Source organism: Pinus tabuliformis, chromosome 8 (genome assembly GCF_031772625.1).
Source record: "Pinus tabuliformis cultivar Carrire ecotype Pingquan chromosome 8, CPIR1, whole genome shotgun sequence".
In the NCBI taxonomy this organism is placed as follows: domain Eukaryota; kingdom Viridiplantae; phylum Streptophyta; class Pinopsida; order Pinales; family Pinaceae; genus Pinus; species Pinus tabuliformis.
Window position 1 is genome coordinate 1,127,027,415 of NC_142294.1, and position 19,265 is coordinate 1,127,046,679.

The 19,265-nt window shown below is 40.0% G+C and overlaps 1 protein-coding gene across 1 annotated transcript in view; it reads left to right on the forward strand.

Annotated features, from left to right (window-relative positions):
* Positions 1-971: 971 nt before the first annotated feature.
* Positions 972-19,265, forward strand: part of LOC149239309 (metacaspase-5-like) — a 45,886-nt gene continuing 27,592 nt past the window's right edge. Inside the window, exon 1 of the mRNA XM_089373390.1 lies at positions 972-1,556. Within this exon, the coding sequence (XP_089229516.1) occupies positions 1,211-1,556 (346 nt within the window). The 5' untranslated portion in view covers positions 972-1,210. The remainder of the gene's footprint in view (positions 1,557-19,265) is intronic.

The following is a 19,265-nucleotide window of genomic DNA, read 5'->3' on the forward strand; positions in this document are numbered from 1 at the left end:
TACACCTTCTCAACTTCCGACATTTGTGGTTATCAATTTCGACAAATATAGTGACCTTCTATGGGATCAAAACAATTCTATATTTGTTTCAACTTCGTCTGCCCAAAACAATTCTATATTTGTTTCAACTTCGTCTGCCCAAAACAATTCTATATTTATTTCAACTCCGTCTGCCCAAAATAATGGTTATACTCAAATCTCACTTAAAATGATTTGAGCATTAACAATACATAAATCTCTAGTGATAACAAAGTTATAATTAAATAAAATGCAGCCATGTTTCAATATCATAAGCTTTATTTTCTTAACTTTTGACTTCACATCATTCTACAATTCAATGGATTCTGTGTGGACCTGCATAGATCCATCTTAAATACGGATCTAACATGAGCCGAGAGAGATCTAATTTCTTCACGCGTATTTTTTTTATAAGTCGACATTATTTAAATATTTTGTATAGTTTTTTTTGGTGGAAATAAACTTTAATTTTGATAACGGATGAAAATTGTTACACATCATACTACATTGTGACTTCTCAACAAGACAATATTCTTATTCCCCTCCATAACAATAGGGTTTTGCCACATCATTCTACATCTCAATGGATTTTGGATAAGATAACAAACCTTTTATAATGATCTTATTGGTCCTTAAATAATAATAGCATTTTTTTCTCTTTCAATATAAAGAGAACATGTAAACCTGCCATTTGTGAGAGAACACCTCAGATCGAGTTAGTGACTATGTCACTATTGTCCTAGCGTAACGCAATCACCCACAAGCGTGGTTAAACAAATAAATCAATTCCAAAGGAAAAAATGTTATGGATCTCTCTCGCTTCCCAATTTCAATTTCACTTTTCGAAATTTTTTATCAATCATTTGGAATTTACGAACAAATCCATCTACCAAATTATATTACTATCCAATTCCACTTGTCAACCGCGTCGGCCTCGAGCGATGGGAGCTCATCATTGAAAAGGAAAACGAAAGCAGAAAGTAGCCTGAAAGTTGAATTTAAACGTGGCATTAGTACGCGGTGGTTTACCCGATTCTTTAACGTTGCAAGGGCTCAAATCTTTAATGCTCAAGGGCCCGAGGTTCGTTCAAATACCCATATTCTGTGACCCGATCCGATCCTATCCTATCCTCTTCTCCAGCTCCCCCAACTACTGAATTGGATTGAATCAGAGTGGATCCGAACAGTAACAATGACTAGGAAGGCAGTGCTGGTGGGATGCAATTACCCAGGAACCAAGGCGGAGCTGAAGGGGTGCGTGAACGATGTGAACAAAATGTACAAATGTCTAGTGGAGCGCTTTGGGTTCAAGGAGGAGAACATAAGAGTACTCATAGACACCGATGACAGCTACCCTCAGCCCACGGGAGCCAACATCAGGAGGGCCTGGAAAACACTGGTCGAGGGCGCTCGGCCAGGAGACATAATCTTCTTTCACTACAGTGGCCATGGCGTTCGCCTGCCTGCTGAAACAGGAGACCAAGATGATACCGGCTATGACGAATGCATTGTGCCCTGTGACATGAATATTATAACAGGTCCCATCTATTCTTTGAATTGTTTTTTCTTCGGTTTTGTTGATTCTTTGAATTGTGTTTTCATTGGTTCTGTTGATTTTGTATCTATTTGCAATAACATGCAGGCAGATTTAGCCAAATTAACTTTACTATAGAAATCTCCTTTATTGCTTCTTGTCGAAGCAGTAGATCAGGCAATTATGAGTGTTTACCACAATTAGCCAAGGTTTGATTACAATTATCCCAGGTTTGATTTTCAGTGCATTTCGATTAGGTTTAAGATGAGAATCATCAGATCAACTCCCAAAAGATACGCTTGAAAGTGAAAGGAGAACGGGGCTGGGTTAAATGGTGAAGCCTGATGTTTCATACCCTTAATGTGTAAAGTTTCAGTTAAAAAGGAAAAGGTCAACGGTGTTTCAGACCTTCTAGTAAGGTTCAAATTGCCGAACATAATTGCCGAACATACGCTTCAGTCTTAGTGGGCCTTTTGGCCTGCCCAAACTAGCCACTTCAAGTGGTTGGGCTTAAGTGCAAGTCCGGGAAGTCTCTGGCGAATTAGTTCCCACTTATTTGTGACTTGTAGACAAACGGATCTTCCTAGAGCGTTGTTAGCTGGCTAATTGCACTGTAAATGGAAAGTTTTCTTAAAAATGAAAGGATTAACTAGAATTTTGTTAAAGGCTAAAGCTTATGTATTTCATATCTGCATCAAATTTCAAATTCCGATACATATTTCGCTCGTGTGTCATTTCATCTGTGCAAACTAACCACTTATCTTGTGTGTCATTTCATCTGTGCAAACTAACCAGTTCAAGTGGTTACAGCCAAATGTAAATCCTAAGTGCCTTTGGCAAAATAGTTGGTTCCACCTGTAGCTTTTATAGGAAGGGGATCGTGTTGTCAGCCTACTACATTGCATTGTAATATTCCCAAATGGGGGAAAACAATCTGAAGTCATGGTGATACAAGAAGTACCTTGTATAAAAAAAAATAGAATATTGTTTTTTGTGTAAATGGAATCTCTCTAACAACCTGTGTTATATTCTTGAGCAGAATTATTACACTGAGAGGAGCTGTACTAAATACTGAGAGGCGCTCTACAATTTAGTACAGGAGAGCCGAGTCTAGGGGCTGTAGTGAAGTGTTAGATCAAAAAATAATAATAAAAAGACATAATAGTTACACACTCAGACACACATATAGGAGATGTGTTAGAAAAGGAGTCCCAAGGACAAGTGTTCCTAAGGCTTGGTGTCTAGCCTAGGAAAGAGTGTCCTAATGTGACCTTAACTTTATGGGAAATAAAGTTAAAGTGATTTTAAGTCATAAAGTGACATTATAAATATAAAGTCATAAAGTACATTTCGAGTAATTAATGAAAAGGGAAAAGGTGTCTCATGGGTCAATGAGAGATTAGATCTCCACCCTTGATCTAATTGGTTAAGATCTAATCTAAAACATTAGATCTTAGGCTTAGGCCTCTCTTCTTAATGAGAAAACAAAAGGGAAAAACGAAAGGGGAGAAGGTATCTTTTGCACATTTCTTCGTGAGACTTGGAAAAGAGAAGCAAAAGGAGGCTAAGAGAGCAAAGTTAGAGGAGAAAGAACTGTACAACAGAGAAAGGACAAAGTACAAAATACAAGAAGGAAATCAACACATAGTTTAAGGACAGAAGGAGGCTTGAATCCCAAGAGATTTTGTTGGTTATTTTCTTGAGCACTAGTGCAAATTTCAAGGTAGTCTGGGCTGCATTTATTGTAGGGAACAAACACAAAAATCTAGGGACTGGGATACATTATTGTTATCAGGACTGACTCGAAATTCGAGGGTCGGGGCTCCATTTATTGTAGTTTGCTAGACACAAAATTTGAGGGGCAATGTTGCATGAATTGCAAGACAACCAACATGAATTTCTGTGTGAGTTGGTGTGATTTTCAAGGCTACTAACTGAGATTTCAGAGGGAGATGTGCACAAATTTCTAGGGATTGATAGAGAGTTGATTGGCATGAATATCTGACTAGGAATAACAGAGAAACCGAGGTAGTCATTCAAGAAATTAAAAGAGCAGTTACAACAGATTCTCCAAGGAAATTCAGTGCACGAATTTCAAGGGAGATAAGTAGAAATTATTATTGTCATTTAATGTTGTAAATTTCTTTGATAAGAAATAAAAATATTTCTCTCGCTGGTTTTCCCTTTGTGGTTTTTCCAGGGTCTTTGGACCAAAAATCACGGTGTTAAATGTGTGTGGTTGTTGCATTTATTCTCAGTGGGAGTGAAAGAGTAGAGTAGGCTTTTGTGTTTCATGCTTCAGCAAATTTTCATGTTTAAAAATAGCAGCATAAATCTATGTTGGGTTGGGCATTAAATTGATGTGATTTATAATACTAAAACTAGGTTGGGCCTACAATTTCTTCATGGTATCAGAGCAACAGTGAACCTATCAGCTGAGAAGTGTTGAACAACAAGCATAACCAGCCTACATACCCAGAGATTTGGTGGTTGAGAGGGAGATTGTTTACCCATTTTCAGTGTTGGATAGTTGTGTTGGTTGAGAGGGTCAAATGGCTTCTGGTTTGGGGGTGGAGGATAGGTTAAGTGGGGCTTAAAGCTTTGGCCCATGGAAGGAGAGGATAATTTTGCTGCTTGAGGAGTTTGACTTGTGGGATATTGTCCAGAAGGCAACACAACCACCTATTGATCCTATTTAGTTATCAAACTTCAACAAGCAAATGTTAAGGTTAAGAGAATCCTTCTTGATGCGATTAAAGACCACCTTATACCTCATTTGTCAGGGAAGAAATTTGCCTACGAGATGTGGGATTCCTTGATAAAACTTTACTAGAGCACCAATACAAACAGGAAGATGGTGTTATGTGAAAAACTGAGAAACACCAAGATGACCCAAACTGACACAATGACCTCATACCTTTACCAAGATCACACAGGTGAGAGATGATTCGTCTTTAGTGGGAGAGATTATTCTTGATGACTAGTTGGTGAGGATGGCATTGAGTGGCTTCCCTAAGAAGTGGGATGGATTCATGGATGGTATTGTGGCCCAAGAGCATCTTCTAGATTTGGGGAATATATTGGATGGTTTCATTAAGAAGGAGATTAGGAGGAATACCAAGAGTGGTAGTCAACATGGTGCGGTGGATGAGTAGGAGAATATTGCCCTTGCAGCTAATGGTAAGAAGAAGTATAAGAAGGGCTCCACGAGTGAGACCAAGTAGAAAGGGAAACAAAAGGCACAAGAGAATGACATGAGCAAAGTGAGATGCTTTGCTTGCCATAAAATGGGGCACTGTGCCTTTTGGTGACCCAACAAGAAGGGAAAGAAGAATAAGGGTGTTGCAGCATCAACTGAAGTGGATGAGTTTGCCACCAGATTCGACAGGGAGTTTTCCTTGCTGGTCAGTCTTACCATGAGTGTCACATCCTCTAAGGTTTGGTACATTGACAATAGAGCTTCACGTCACATGATAGGAGTTAGAGAGCATTTTATAGGTCTTACAAAAAGGGATGTAGATTTGGAGGTGGTGCTGGGAGATGACTCCATGGTTAGAGTAGTTGGTGTTGGGATCATGTCCTTGTAGGAGTCACAACTTTCCTTGAAAGTGATAGAGTTCTTATATGTTCCAAGGTTGAAGAAGAACTTGATATCAGTGTCCACTATTGAGGACAAGGGATTTGAGGTGGTGCTTTGAGATGAACAAGTCCTTATGTATCCTAGGGGATCCAACATCACTTTTGCCAGAGTGATTGGAGCCCACTATGGGAAACTCTATAGGTTCATGTTTCAGCCTACTAGAGCGTTGGTTTCGACCACCAACAACAACAATTTGTGCAAGTTGTGGCATAGGAGGATGGCCCACTTGCACCATGGGGCTCTGAGAGTATTGAGGGAGATCGTCACAAGATTGCCAAAGTTCAATACAAAGCACCATGATGTGTGCAGGGGGTGTGCTTTGGGAAAGTACACCAAGACAACTTTCCCAATTAGTGATAGCAAGGTAGCCGGGATACTTGACTTGATTCACTCTGATGTGTGTGGTCCGATGTCTTCCGTATCATTGAGCAAATGTGAGTACTATGTCACTTTTATTGATGACTACCCCAGGAAGACCTGGATCTACTTCATGAAGACCAGGGATGAGGTCTTCAAGAAGTTCCAAGAGTTTAAAGCTCTTATGGAGAACCAGATAGGGAAGAAGATCAAAGTCTTGAGATCTGACAGTGGGGGCGAGTATACCTCCAATGAGATGAAGGATTTATGTGCTAGAGTGGGCATTAGGAGGGAGTGGATAGTTCCTTACACCGCACAACAAAATGGGGTTGCAAAGAGGCAGAATAGGGCCATAGTTGGGGCAATGAGAGCCATGCTCCATGATCAGGGGTTACCATTATTTCTATGGGCTAAGGCATGCAACATTGTAGTGTATCTGCAGAACAGGATGTCACACAGGGTGTCGGGGAACAAGACTCTTGAGGAGGATTTTTCTGGGAAGAAGCCTGAGATTGGGCACTTTAGGATTTTTGGGTCCCTGGCATAATCACATGTCCTTGAGGAGCAAAGGACAAAGTTAGAATGCACAACCAAGAAGGGCATTTTTGTGGGGTATAATGAGACCTCCAAGGCATATTGCATATATATTCTTGCACAAAGAAAGGTTGTTGTGAGGCAGGATGTGAGATTTGAGGAGGAGAAAGCCTTGAGGATGTCATAAGATATGGATCAGGTAGAGCAACAACTTCCTCAGTAGGGGAGTCCACCATAGGGTATGGGATCATTAGGTGCAGGTTCACAGGGGTTTGGAGGATCACGTGCTTTTGGGATGACAATTCCACAGGTTATAGGGACACAGGGTATAGGATCTCTGAGTACAGGTTCACTGCAGACCACAGGGGCATCATCATCAGAGGTACGATTGCAAAGGAGGATATACCTATCCCAGTACAGGAGGCTACTTTAGGGAGAAGGAAGCCTAAATGGATTCATGATACCTTGTAGGAAGCTCAAGAGATAGTGGGAAAGCTCAAGTGGTCAGTTAGGGAGAGCAAACCACTAGAGTGATTTGATGGCTATTTGGCTTTGGTGAGTTTCATTGTGGAGATCAATCCATCTAGCTACGAGGAGGTTGCAGCCTAACAGGTTTCGAAGGTGGAAGAGTATGCTTTCATGATGAAGAATGATGTGTGGGAGACAGTGCCGAGACCTGAGGGGAAGTCAATGGTGACTTCCAGGTGGCTCTATAAGATCAAGCATGTTGCATATGGAAACATTGAGAAGTTCAAAGCTCGATTTCTGGCACGGGGATTCTCACAAGTAAGAGGAAGTTGATTATGCGAGACCTTTGCACTAGTAGCTTGATACACTTTGATTAGAGCAACGATCTCCATCGCAATAGGGATGGGGTGGAAGATCCACCAGATGGACCGAGACCTGAGGGGAAGTCAGTGGTGACTTCCAGGTGGCTCTATAAGATCAAGCATGTTGCATATGGAAACATTGAGAAGTTCAAAGCTCGATTTCTGGCACGGGGATTCTCACAAGTAAGAGGAAGTTGATTATGACGAGACCTTTGCACTAGTAGCTTGATACACTTTGATTAGAGCAATGATCTCCATCGCAATAGGGATGGGGTGGAAGATCCACCAGATGGATGTGAAGACCACTTTTCGCAATGGGATCATACATGAGGAGGTATATATTGAGCAACCACAGGGATTTGAGGTCCATGGGAGGGAGTTCCAAGTATGCAGGTTGAAGAATGCCTTGTTTGGGCTGAAGCAAGCACTGAGAGCATGGTATTTGTGGATTGATTCCTACTTGCAGTAGATGGGTTTTGAGAAGAGTGATGCATATCCAAACCTATATTACATTGTGGTTGGCGAGGATCCACTCATTCTTGTATTGTATGTAGATGATCTGTTTATTACAGGAGAGGAGAAACTCATTGAGCACTGTAAGAGAGACCTTGCTTTAGAGTTTGAGATGATTGATATAGGATTGATGCACTATTTTCAGGGGTTGGAGGTTTGGCAGGAGGATGGGCATATCTTCCTGGGACAAGGAAAGTACATAGGGTACATACTGAGGATATTTCATATGGAGGACTGTAGGCCCATGGCCATGCCTATGATTACAAATTGGAAGAAGCTACATGCTTTTGATTATGAGTTGGTAAATCCCACTTTATATCGTCAGTTGATCAGTGTGTTGATGTATTTGGTCAATACCAGACCAAATATTTGTTTCACAGTCAATACATTGAGTCAGTTCACGGTGGAGCCCAGGAGGGTGCATTGGGTGGCTGTGAAACATGTGTTGCAATACCTGCAGAGTATAGTGGATTGTGGACTGGACTATATCTAAGGGGATGGAGTCAAGTTGATTAGCTACATAGACTAGGATTGGTCAGGCAGTGCTAGTGACAGGAAGAGCACATCAAGATGTTGTTCATGTCAGGTTCGACTGTAGTGTCATGGTTCAACGGGAAACAAAGATTAGTGGCACCAAGCTTTGCAGAGGTGGAATATGTGGCAACTAGTTAGGCTAGTTGTGAGGCCTTTTGGCTTCGCAAGATGTTGTATGGCTTATTTGGTTAGTAGTTGAGACCAACAATGATCTACTGCGATAATTAGAGTTGTATCAAACACACAAAGAATCCAGTATTTCATGACAAGTCAAAGCATATCGAGATTAGATACCACTTCATTGGGGATTATGTTTAGAGAGGAGTGGTGAAGCTAGAGTATATATCTGTTGATGAGCAGGTGGCTGGCATTCTCACTAAGTCCTTGCCAAGGAGTAAGCATGTTTACTTCAGAGAAAAGATGGGAGTGGTGAGAAACACTTTCCTTGGTAAGAGAGAGTGTTAGAAAAAGAGTATCGAGGACAAGTGTTCTGAAGGATTGGTGTCTAGCCTAGGAAAAAATGTCCTAATGTGACCCCCTTTCCTTAAATTTATGGGAAATAAAGTTAAAGTGAGTTTATAAGTCATAAAGTGACTTTTAGATTGAAGGCAACTCAAACATTCTCAGGCTGGGGTGACAAACCCTAGCCACCTTGACCCTCTAATTCACCTCTTGTTCGCTTGTGATTACTAGGGTTCTCTTCCTTTCCAGGTGTCACTGTTGCGGCTTGTTGCTAGGCGTTGTGTTTGGGTCTTTGCTGTGATCTTCTATTCAATGCGGCCATCTGCTTTCGCCGAGGCCCATGTTTTTTTGTTCGTTGTCGCCAAAGTTTTTTTGTTGGGGCTTTCGCATGGATTCGCCATTGCCTTGTTCCAGTTGCTGCCTCCTGTGTTCCGTTGCCGATTTCGTCTGTTGCCTACTTGGATGTGGTCGTGGTTTTGTTGGTTAGTGTAGCCCTATTATGTATGGGATGTTTGGGTGGCCTGTGCCCAGTTTACTGGCTTTGATGTTAGCAACCCTTGCCAAAGCTGTGTATTTTTCAACTCACCTCTGCATTTTGGGTCGATTTTTGGGCTTTGGCTGTTCTTGTTGGGGTTTTTTAGCCATTGTACAACTTCTGCATCCATTGGGGATTTTCAGCAGGCCTGCGTGCCTTGTTTTTTTGTTGTTTCTTAGTTTTGTGGCTTAGTGATAGTGGGCCCTAGGTATTCTGTTTCTCTAACATGTGACGAGGCTTGTTAGAGCATCTCTAGGCACATCCTTGCCGATCAAAGTATCTTCCAACAATATTTATGTAATGAGGCCTATCGAAGGATCTCTATGTGCATCCTTGTCAATCAGAGTATCTTCTGGCAGAAATAATGAGGTTCATTGGCGTGTAGGTTTCTCATGGGTTGTTTATGCAAAGCTGTGCTAGGGTTTGTTGACTTACATTGTAATGTTTTGCTGCCCGTTGTTTGGGATTTAACTGGTGCTCCCTTCGGGGTTCTTTGGCGAACCTGAGTGCCCCATTTCTTTAACTGATATAGCTATATTGTCTTGGTAACAACTAAATAGCTGAAAATATGATTTTGGTATATCTGGATATATGTAACTGGTTTTATATTTTTCAATTCAAATACCAATCGGTTTTTTCTTTCTGAAAAAAAAGTGACTTTAAGAGAAATAAAGTCATAAAGTGACTTTAAGAGAAATAAGGTCATAAAGTGACCTTATAAAGTCATAAAGTACCTTTTGAGTAATTAATGAAAAGGGGACCAAGGAAAAAAGGTTTCTCATGGGTCAATGAGAGATTAGATCTCCACCATTGATCTAATTGGCTAAGATCTAATCTCAACTATTAAATCTTTTAAAGTCAGGTGTCTCTTCTTAATGCGAGAACAAAAGGGAAAAAGGAAAGGGGAGAAGGCACCATCTGCACATTTCTTTATGAGAGTTGGAGAAGAGAAGCAAAATGAGGTTGAGAGAGCAAAGTTAGAGGAGAAAGGATTGTATAGCAGAGAAGGGAAAGAGTACAGAGTACAACAACAAGGAAATCAACATATAATACAAGGACAAAAGGAGGCTTGAAATCCCAAGAGAATTTTCTGGTTATTTGCCTGAGCACCAAGCCATTTTTGAGACCATTTGGGTTGCATTTATTGTAGAGAACAAACACAAAAATATAGGGACCGATAGACATTTATTGCTGTTAGGATGGGTTCGAAATTCGAGGGTTGGGCCACATTTATTACAATTTGACAGTCACAAAATTTGAAGGACAATGCTCATAAATTTTGAGACAACCAACATGAATGTCTGTGTGAGTTGGGTATGATTTTCAAGGTTGTTGAGTGAGATTTTAGAGGGAGTTGTGCATAGATTTTGAAGAATTGATAGAGAGTTAACTAACATGAATTTTTGAGTGGGAAGAGCATAGAAATCGAGGCATCTAGTCAGGAAATTAAAAGAGCAGCTACAACACATTCTCCAAGGAAATTCAGTGCACGAATTTCAAGGGAGATAAGTAGAAATTATTGTTGTCATTTAATGTTGTAAAGTTCTCTGATAAGAAATAAAAATAGCTCTCTCTCTCACTGGTTTTCCTTTTGAGGTTTTTCCAGGGTCTTTGGATAAAAAATCATCGTGTTAAATTTTTGTGACCGTTGCATTTATTCTTTATGAAAGTGAGCGAGTAGAGTAGGCTTATGTATTTCATGCTTTAGCAAATATTCATGTTTAAAAACAACAACATAAATCTATGTTGGGTTGGTGATTTCTAAAACTAAAATCGGGTTGGGCCTACAAATTTCTACAAGATGTTGTAGTGATGCTTTAGATAAAAAAATAATATTAAAATGACATAATTCTTCTCAATTAAAAAAGTAATATAAGGTAATAAGTGTTAAGTAATAATATAAATAATAAGAATATCGACTCAATTAAAAAGGCAATAAGTAATTGTTGAAAATATTAGCGAGAAAAGGGTTCCTTGATTTGTGCCTTAATCATAGGAGCCAGAACGAGTTCCTTCTTGTGCATGATTTGAGTTCCTAAAAATTAGTAGATTCCCAATAAATTAGGACGAGTTCCTATAATTTAGGAATTGGTCCATGAAAATTAGGACGAGTTAGGATGTTGTTAACTGATGTGTTAAAATTGAAAGTCGAGTTCTTGATTTTCTAGTGTGAGTTGATTGAGGAAAAACACAAGTGATTGAGTTTCAAGTGGTTGACTTGAAATAGGACGAGTTGCATGAGAAGTTAACTCATGCTAACTCGATCAATCACAAAATCATTCCTTAATTAGAAAACTCACTAATTTTAACCATTCAAATTGCCTTTAAAAGGAGGAACGAAGGCTAATGTTGCGAACATCGTGATCGAGATTAAATCGGCGACGGTCTGAAATTGGAAAAAATTGTAAAAATCGGGAAAAAATCAGTAAAAATTGGCAAATACAAAAATATTCATTTTTTTTCAATTTTTTTAATAGCTAAACCATCCACACCATAAAATAAATGCATTGATACATAAATATGAAAAGGGAACAAATATATGAGATGTGTAATATCATGTCTAGTGCCACATCACACATAACAATGAATCATGTCCTGAATACTAAGTCTTGAGTCCCAAATCAACCTCAAAATATATAAAAAAAATATAATAATGTATCTCATATCATGAGTTATAATGTTATATACAATGAAATGAACCAGATAACTAATACCACTGATTTTCTCTACCCCTCTTACGAGAAAATGTAACAAATTTCCCTCTAGATGAAGAAGGTGGTGGGGCTTGCAGTGGACTCTGTTGTGCTCTAGAAGTTGAAGAACTAGGAGCTATAGGTGGTAGTCCATGCCTCTATTGGTGACAGGGGTAGGTGGTGTCACCTCCTCCTGTTTCTCCTCCTCCTCCTCCTCTACCCCCTCCACTACCTCTTGCTCTAACCAATCAGGGGCCAACTCCATGATAGGCCTCTTGGCCTCAACCCTCCATGCAACAATGGTGTCAATCCCATCCAATGAGATGGCCTCCACATTAGGTGTCCTCTCAAGTTGCCTCACCCACAATCGAAGATTGTAGTAGACGTAGACCATGTCATTAAGTCGCTGGGACTCCAACCTGTACAAGGGTCATAAATTAATAAATTATAAATAATAAATTAATAATTATAAAAAAATATTATTTAATGAATTCAAAAAATTAATTGGAAATTTGGAATATTTTAACCTGTTGCGCTTCTTGGTGTGTATTTTTTCAAATACACTCCAGTTGTGCTCGCATCCCGAGGAGCTACATGTTTGGCTGAGCACTCGAATGGCAAGCCTTTGGAGATTGGGTACTCTGCCATCATAGCTTCTCCGCCATGCATCTATAACAAATAAGATAAATATAATAAAAAAAATGAAATTTGAAAGTTGAAGCAAAGTATGAATTTGAAGAGACAATGAATTTTGAAACTAACTAAAGCTTACCTGGCGTTTTAGTCTTCCTATCATGGATAACCATGTCAAAGCTAAATGTGCCACTTGCCATCCTGTATATCTCCATTTCTTTGTAGATTTTTGCATGTTCTGTTGGAGATAACACTAGCTTATGACCTCAACATCAAGTAAGGAACCATAGGAGTAAGAAAATGCGGGGTTTAGGTAGATCCCTGCAGCTTGAATGGGACGATGGAGTGTATTGTTCCATAGCTCATCAATCACTTCCCATAGGAGTTGTTTCTCAAACCCCTCATCCCCCTTATCATCATAGTAGCTCCGAATGGATTCTTTGGCCCTATCCATGGCCTCACACAAGTAGCCCATTGCAGGCTTGTCTCTATCAACTAATTGAAGAACCTTTACCAAAGGTTCAATAATGCTACACACCTCCTGCACTCTCGCCCAGAAGCTTTCTTGGTATGAAACTAACCTGCATATGGTCTCTCCCTCTGGTTTGCAACTATATGACAAATCACGCCACTCCTTGGAAAGAAACATTCTCTTCACATCCCACATAGAATTCAGGAGGGATTGAAGAGATATGAAACTAGTGGCAAACCGTGTAATGGCAAGGTGAACCAAATCCTTGTTGTTGGTGAATGTTCTCATCAAATGAAGCACAGATGCATGATTATATATAAATTTTGTAATGCTTTTTGATGATTCAACAATATCCTTGACAAAAGGAATTTTTCCTATGTCCTCCAACATCAAATCAATGCAGTGTGCAACATAAGGTGTCCAAAATAAGTTAGGATGCCTCTCCATAAGCATCTTGCCAACAACAACATAATTTGCAGCATTGTCTGTTATAACTTGGACAACATGTTATGGACCCACCCCATGAATGAACCCATCCAACAAATCACATAATAATTGTGCATCTTTGATATGTGCAGATGCATCAACAAATTTCATAAACATTGCCTCTTGGGACAATTAACCAAGAAGTTAATAAGGTTTCTACCATTTTGATCGATCCAACCATCTGACATCACAGTGCATCCTGTGTGTGCCCATGATCCCCTAAACTCCTCCAATCTCTTAGTGCAGTCAACCTTTTCATTTTGAATAATGCACCCTCTTAAGTCATCATATGAAGGGGCTTTGTACCCTGGGCCAACAATAGCAATAACATCAATCGCGGGCTGGAAAAATGTATTGTTCCTGGTAATGCTGAAAGGAATATCACTCCAAAGAAGAAACTTGCCCAACAACTTGTTAGTGTCTTCCTTCTCCTTTTTTTTAACAACTGATGAGATAGATGGTTGTGCACCAGGTGTGTTTTTAGGAACAAAAAATGATGAGGTCGCTATGGAGTTGGGTGTAGATGTTGATGGTGAAGTAGAACCAGTACCACTCTCATGGTCACCTCCCAATCCTGACACTCCACCCCCTGCTATTTGACTCTTTAGAGCTGCCTTGGGCAATTTAGTTGTCTCTATTTCTTGTAATGATTTGAGGGCTTTTTGGATGATTTTTGGATTTGTATTTGAGCAAGGCCCTACATCATGTCTAGGAATTTATGCAAGGTGGTACTTCAATCTGTATATCCCCCCTGTCATATGATGCCCACATAACTTGCAAGTCAAATTTGATCTGTCAAACCCTCCATAAGGTTCACCAAATTCCCACAGAGGGTCCAATTTTCTTGGCATGTTTGTAACTTTGTTGAATCTTGAGTTTTAATGTAAGATTGAAGTTTGAACCTAGGGCACAAGAAGAATTGCAAGTTAAACAAATGAAATTGAAATTTACATACAACATTTTGAATTTTTGACAAAAGAAAAACCCTCAACTCAATGCAACAATAATGGAACAAAATACACATTCAAACCCAAGCAAAAATGATGGAAAAAACTAGGGCATAAGAAAAAATTAAACAAATAAAACTAACAATCAAGATTTTTCATTTTTGACCCAAAAAACCCTCTCCACTAAATGCAACAAAAATGGCAAAAGAAACACACTCAAATCCAAACAAAAATCATGGAAAATAAATGGGTGATAGAAACCCAAGGAAAAACAAGAAAAAACAAAAAAAGCGCCAAATTTGATGCCCATACTTGAAAACCATGCTCTGTTGAAGAAACTTGGTCCAAACTTGATATTTTTTTGCATGGGATGCTAAATTCCTTCACTTTTCCCTATTTTGTTATTGTAGATGAGTTCTCCTCCTCCTTAGCTCTCACCCTTGCCCTCTGTCTGCAAATGAACCAAAAAAGAATCAAAAATTGCCTTTAAAAGCTCGTTGTTTCTGAAAATCACATTTTTTTCAACTTGGAAAAATCATTGATGTTATAGGCCAATAAAATCATTAGCTCGAAAAAAGCGTGATTTTTTGAAAAAATCGCGATGTTCACAACACTGACGAAGGCACAAGTTTAATCATTGTTTTGGTGAGCACATGTTGGTGAGACCAAGCAATAGGAAGCACACGTCTGTGTGTGTAGCTTGTGAGAGAAGGAGAACGAGCCTAGGAAAGGCATGTGGGAGCTTGAAGAAGGACAAATTCCTTGGGTTAGGAGGCAGGGATCTAGGTGTAAGCAAGGGTGTTTCTGCTTAGTGTAAGCAGAGAAAACATGTTTGTTCTCTAATGAAACTTTATTGTTTTGTATGAGATTCATTGCTCAGTATTCTTCAATAATTCTCAATAACAAGCAGAGGGTTTTCCTAGCTGGGTTCCCTAGACAATTCTATGTTTTTGAATTGTGTGACTGTGCTTTTATTTTTGTTCATATTCCGCTACATCTGGTAGAGAAATTTTGTGTTTATGTGAGAAGAATTTTTGTTTCAGATTGCTTATATTAGCAAATCAAAATTTCATGGATTTTCTACATGGTATCAAAGCTCTTGGAACAAATTTAAGAACAACACCAATGCAAATATTCAAGAAGAAGGATGTTTGAGTTAGGAGAGCCGCAACCTCTATAGGAGTTTGTCCAAAGGGAGAAAGATGAGTTTTCTTGAGGGTTCTTTCTGTGTTGGAGCAGGCCTAGTTAGAGGAACTCGCTGGCAGATTTAATGGCAGTTTTGTGCATGTTCTAAGAGTGGTAATTCTTTGTGGAAGAGGCCGCAATATCTCTGTTTTGTTCAGGAAGGGCCGAGCCCTATTAGGAGCAGACTTGGGCATGGTTTTTGTCTTGGAGCAGACCTAAGTCAAGGGCAGAAACACCTAAAGGAACAATGCAGGAGGCAGGGTCTCTAAGAAGGGAATTGCGCAGGGATAGAAGGGAAATTCAACCAAGTAGGAGCATGCCTATAGTGCCATAGGGTGCCCTAACTAGAGGACCAAAATTCAGAAGGAAGTGCACAGGGAAAAGAGGTTCAAACAACAGAAAGAAGGATACTTTCTGAGGTATGTATGTCCTTATGTAGTTGATGATTTTGTTAGGTGTTTGAGTCTAGATTTAGGACAGTTTTGGTGGACATCTTATGTACTGTTTGGAGGGCAGTTAGAAGGTGTCTTTGGTGCCCTAAGTCCAACATTTGAGAAGGACATCAAATCTGGTTGGAGCGGCAGAATTGTTGAAGCTCAGGGTTGATCCTTGAAGGGACAAAGGAAGCAACCAAGAGGGCTTAGTATTCAGCCCTAGTTCACTGTGTAGAGATGGACTTCTACAGTGAGAGTGGGCAACCTCCATTGCCCTAAGACTTGTCTTTTATGGAGTAGTAGTGCGATAAGTAATGGGCAAGTTGAAGACCCTATAAGTTGGCATCCTTGATGGGTAAAGGAGCAGCTAGAGGATAGATTATTTGGGCCAAAGATCAATGACCTAAAGGAGCTGCGTTCACTGGTAGTGGTAGATTGTGGAGCTGGAGATGCATGTCTTCAGAGGGAGTAGCCTTGAGTAGCAAGGCAGGAAGTGCTCAAAATACATTAGTGATGGACTCACAGAGTATGGTGAGAAAGAACAAGTCTTCAAAGCAGGATCCACAGAAGAAAGCAGGGAAGCCTTCTGGTTCAGAGGGAGTAGCTGTAGCAGCAAAGAACATGTTAATGTTGGAGACAGATCCAGGTGGGCGAGGTTCTTTTAGGAACACCTTCGTCACTAAGAGGTAGTGTTGAAAATATTAGCGAGAAAAGGGTTCCTTGATTTGTGCCTTAATCATAGGAGCCAGAATGAGTTCCTTCTTGTGCATGACTTGAGTTCCTAAAAATTAGGAGATTCCCTATAAATTAGGATGAGTTCCTATAATTTAGGAATCAATCCCTAAAAATTAGGACAAGTTAGGATGCAGTTAACTAATGTGTTAAAATTGAAAGTCGAGTTCTTGATTTTCTAGTGTGAATTGATTGAGGAAAAACACAAGTGATTGAGTTTCAAGTGGTTGATTTGAAATAGGACGAGTTGCATGAGCAGTTAACTCATGTTAACTCAATCAATCACAAAATCACTCCTTAATTAGAAAACTCACTAATTTTAACCATTCAAGTTGCCTTTAAAAGGAGGAACGAAGGCACAAGTTTAATCATTATTTTGGTGAGACCAAGCAATAGGAGCTTGTGAGAGAACGAGCCTAGGAAAGGCTTGTGGGAGCTTGAAGAAGGGCGAATTCCTTGGGCTAGGAGGCAGGGATCTAGGTGCAAGAAAGGGTGCTTCAGCGTGTAAGCAGAGAGAACATATTTGTTCTCTAGTGAAACTTTATTGTATTGTATGAGATTCATTGCTCAATCTTCTTCAATAATTTTCAATAACAAGCAAATGGTTTTCCCAGTTGGTTTCCCTAGACAATTCTATGTTTTTGGATTGTGTGACTGTGCTTTTATTTCTGTTCCTATTCCACTGCATCTAGTAGAGGAATTCTGTGTTTATGTGAGAATAATTTTATTTCAGATTGCTCATATTAGCAAATCAGAATTTCGTGGATTTTCTACGGTAATAATATAAATAGTTAGTTGGCTCAATTCAGAGAAAGCTACACGCACATATACAATTTATATCTGTGTGTGTATGTAATTTCTATTTGTGTGTGTGTATATACACAAATAGAAATTAAATAAATCAAATCAAACAATTGAAACTCGTAGAGGAAATTTCCAAGAGGAACAAAGATGGTAATTTCATGTGTAATTCTTTTCCTATTTGAAAATATTTTAATGTGGACGTTAAATAAAATATCGAGTGTCCATGTTAAGTAATATATTTCTATATCAACTTGATATATATTTAAAGAGAGAGAGCAAAAACAAAAAATTTAATGATGACCATAAAGAAAATATTTCATTGCGCCATTAAGTTATATATATACACGCATACACACAGTGTGTGTGTGTGTGTGAGAGAGAGAGAGAGAGAGATGTGTTGTTCATTCAAATGCTTATTCATTTTTTTATATGGAATTGATATGTGGCATTAAAAAATATTAGTAACAAAAAATGTTTCAATGTTTGCCATAAATAAAATATTCCAATATGTATGTTAAGTTTTTTTTTTTCCGAAGAAAGCGAGCGCGTAATTTTCATTAATTCAGAATTGCAGAAAATTACATGTTGTAGATGCAGTAGCATATGCTGTAGTGTGGGTATACCACTTACAATAACCAATACTTCAGGGAAGTATGCAGATAGGCCCTCAGACAGGGCAACCAGAAAGAGGGTATGTAAACCCCAACAGGGGTGAAACCCTACCCATACAAGCTAATAAACAGAAAATAAAAACAGTAAATACGATAGCTCCTTCGAAAGGCAATTACCTCTGCCCAACGAAGCTAAAATAAACAGCTAAAAACAATGGCTCCTGTGGAGAGCGCAGTAGATCGAAAAGCCGCCAAGAAGAGGCACGAAATAGAAAGGAGCAGCCAAGGTAGCCACACCCCCCACCCCCTCAACTCTCCATCTGTGACTGAGGAAGGTACCGCCCAAAAATCCAAAGAAACCATAAGAAAAAACCCACCAGAAACAGCCATTGAATAGACGGCACGAATCGGTGCAGAGATAGACTCCACACCACAGATCCCTCAACGCACCCAATGACTGCCGAGGTAAGCCAGCAAAGAACCAAAAAAAGAAAACCACACCTCAGCAAGGGAACCCATCAGGGCTCAACCAGAGCAGAGGCGTTTCGGGTCTGGGGGCAGAGGCGGCTAGGGCAGCCACCTCGCCCCCACGAGGCCAAACGAAGCCCCCGCCTCCTCACCACGGCTCAGAACAAACTGGGACGGATCACCAAAACAGAGCCGGAGTAGAGCCGATAATCGCCGGAAACCAGAAGAGGTCGGTCGCACTCCGCAGCCTCCCCAAGCAGAGCACAAGGCGGCGGAGCTCTGTCTATGAAGTAGCTGAGCAGGCACTCCAAAACTGGGACGGCAGACGAAGATATTATATCAAATCCTCGCAGAGGAAAGCTCGCCGCAAGGGAAGAGGGCCGCCGGTTAGAAAGGAAACAGAGGCCGGAAACCGCACCCCCGGCAACCGGATCCAATGAACAGCAAACCCCAGCCGACGAAGCAACCTTGCCGCACGACGGGATGGAGCACCAAGGTAAGGTGGATGGGCGGTCTGAAAGCCGCACCCGAGGCAGGCCCTGCCGCCGCAGGCGCGAACAGCAGCTCAGAGCCGAGTAACCCTAGCAGCAGCCGCGCGAGTCTTTATGATCTTACAAAAGATATTTTGTATGTTAAGTTATATATATATATATATATATATATTTTGAAAGAGAGAGATTTCTTCTATTGATAGGTGCTTTCTAATCTAGGGTATGAGGGAGATGTGTAATTTCTTCAATGCTTAATATGGAATTGACATGTGACATTTATAATAATAATAACTCTCTCTCTCTCTCTTTGTCTCTCTCTCTCTCTCTCTACATATATATATATAGAGAGAGA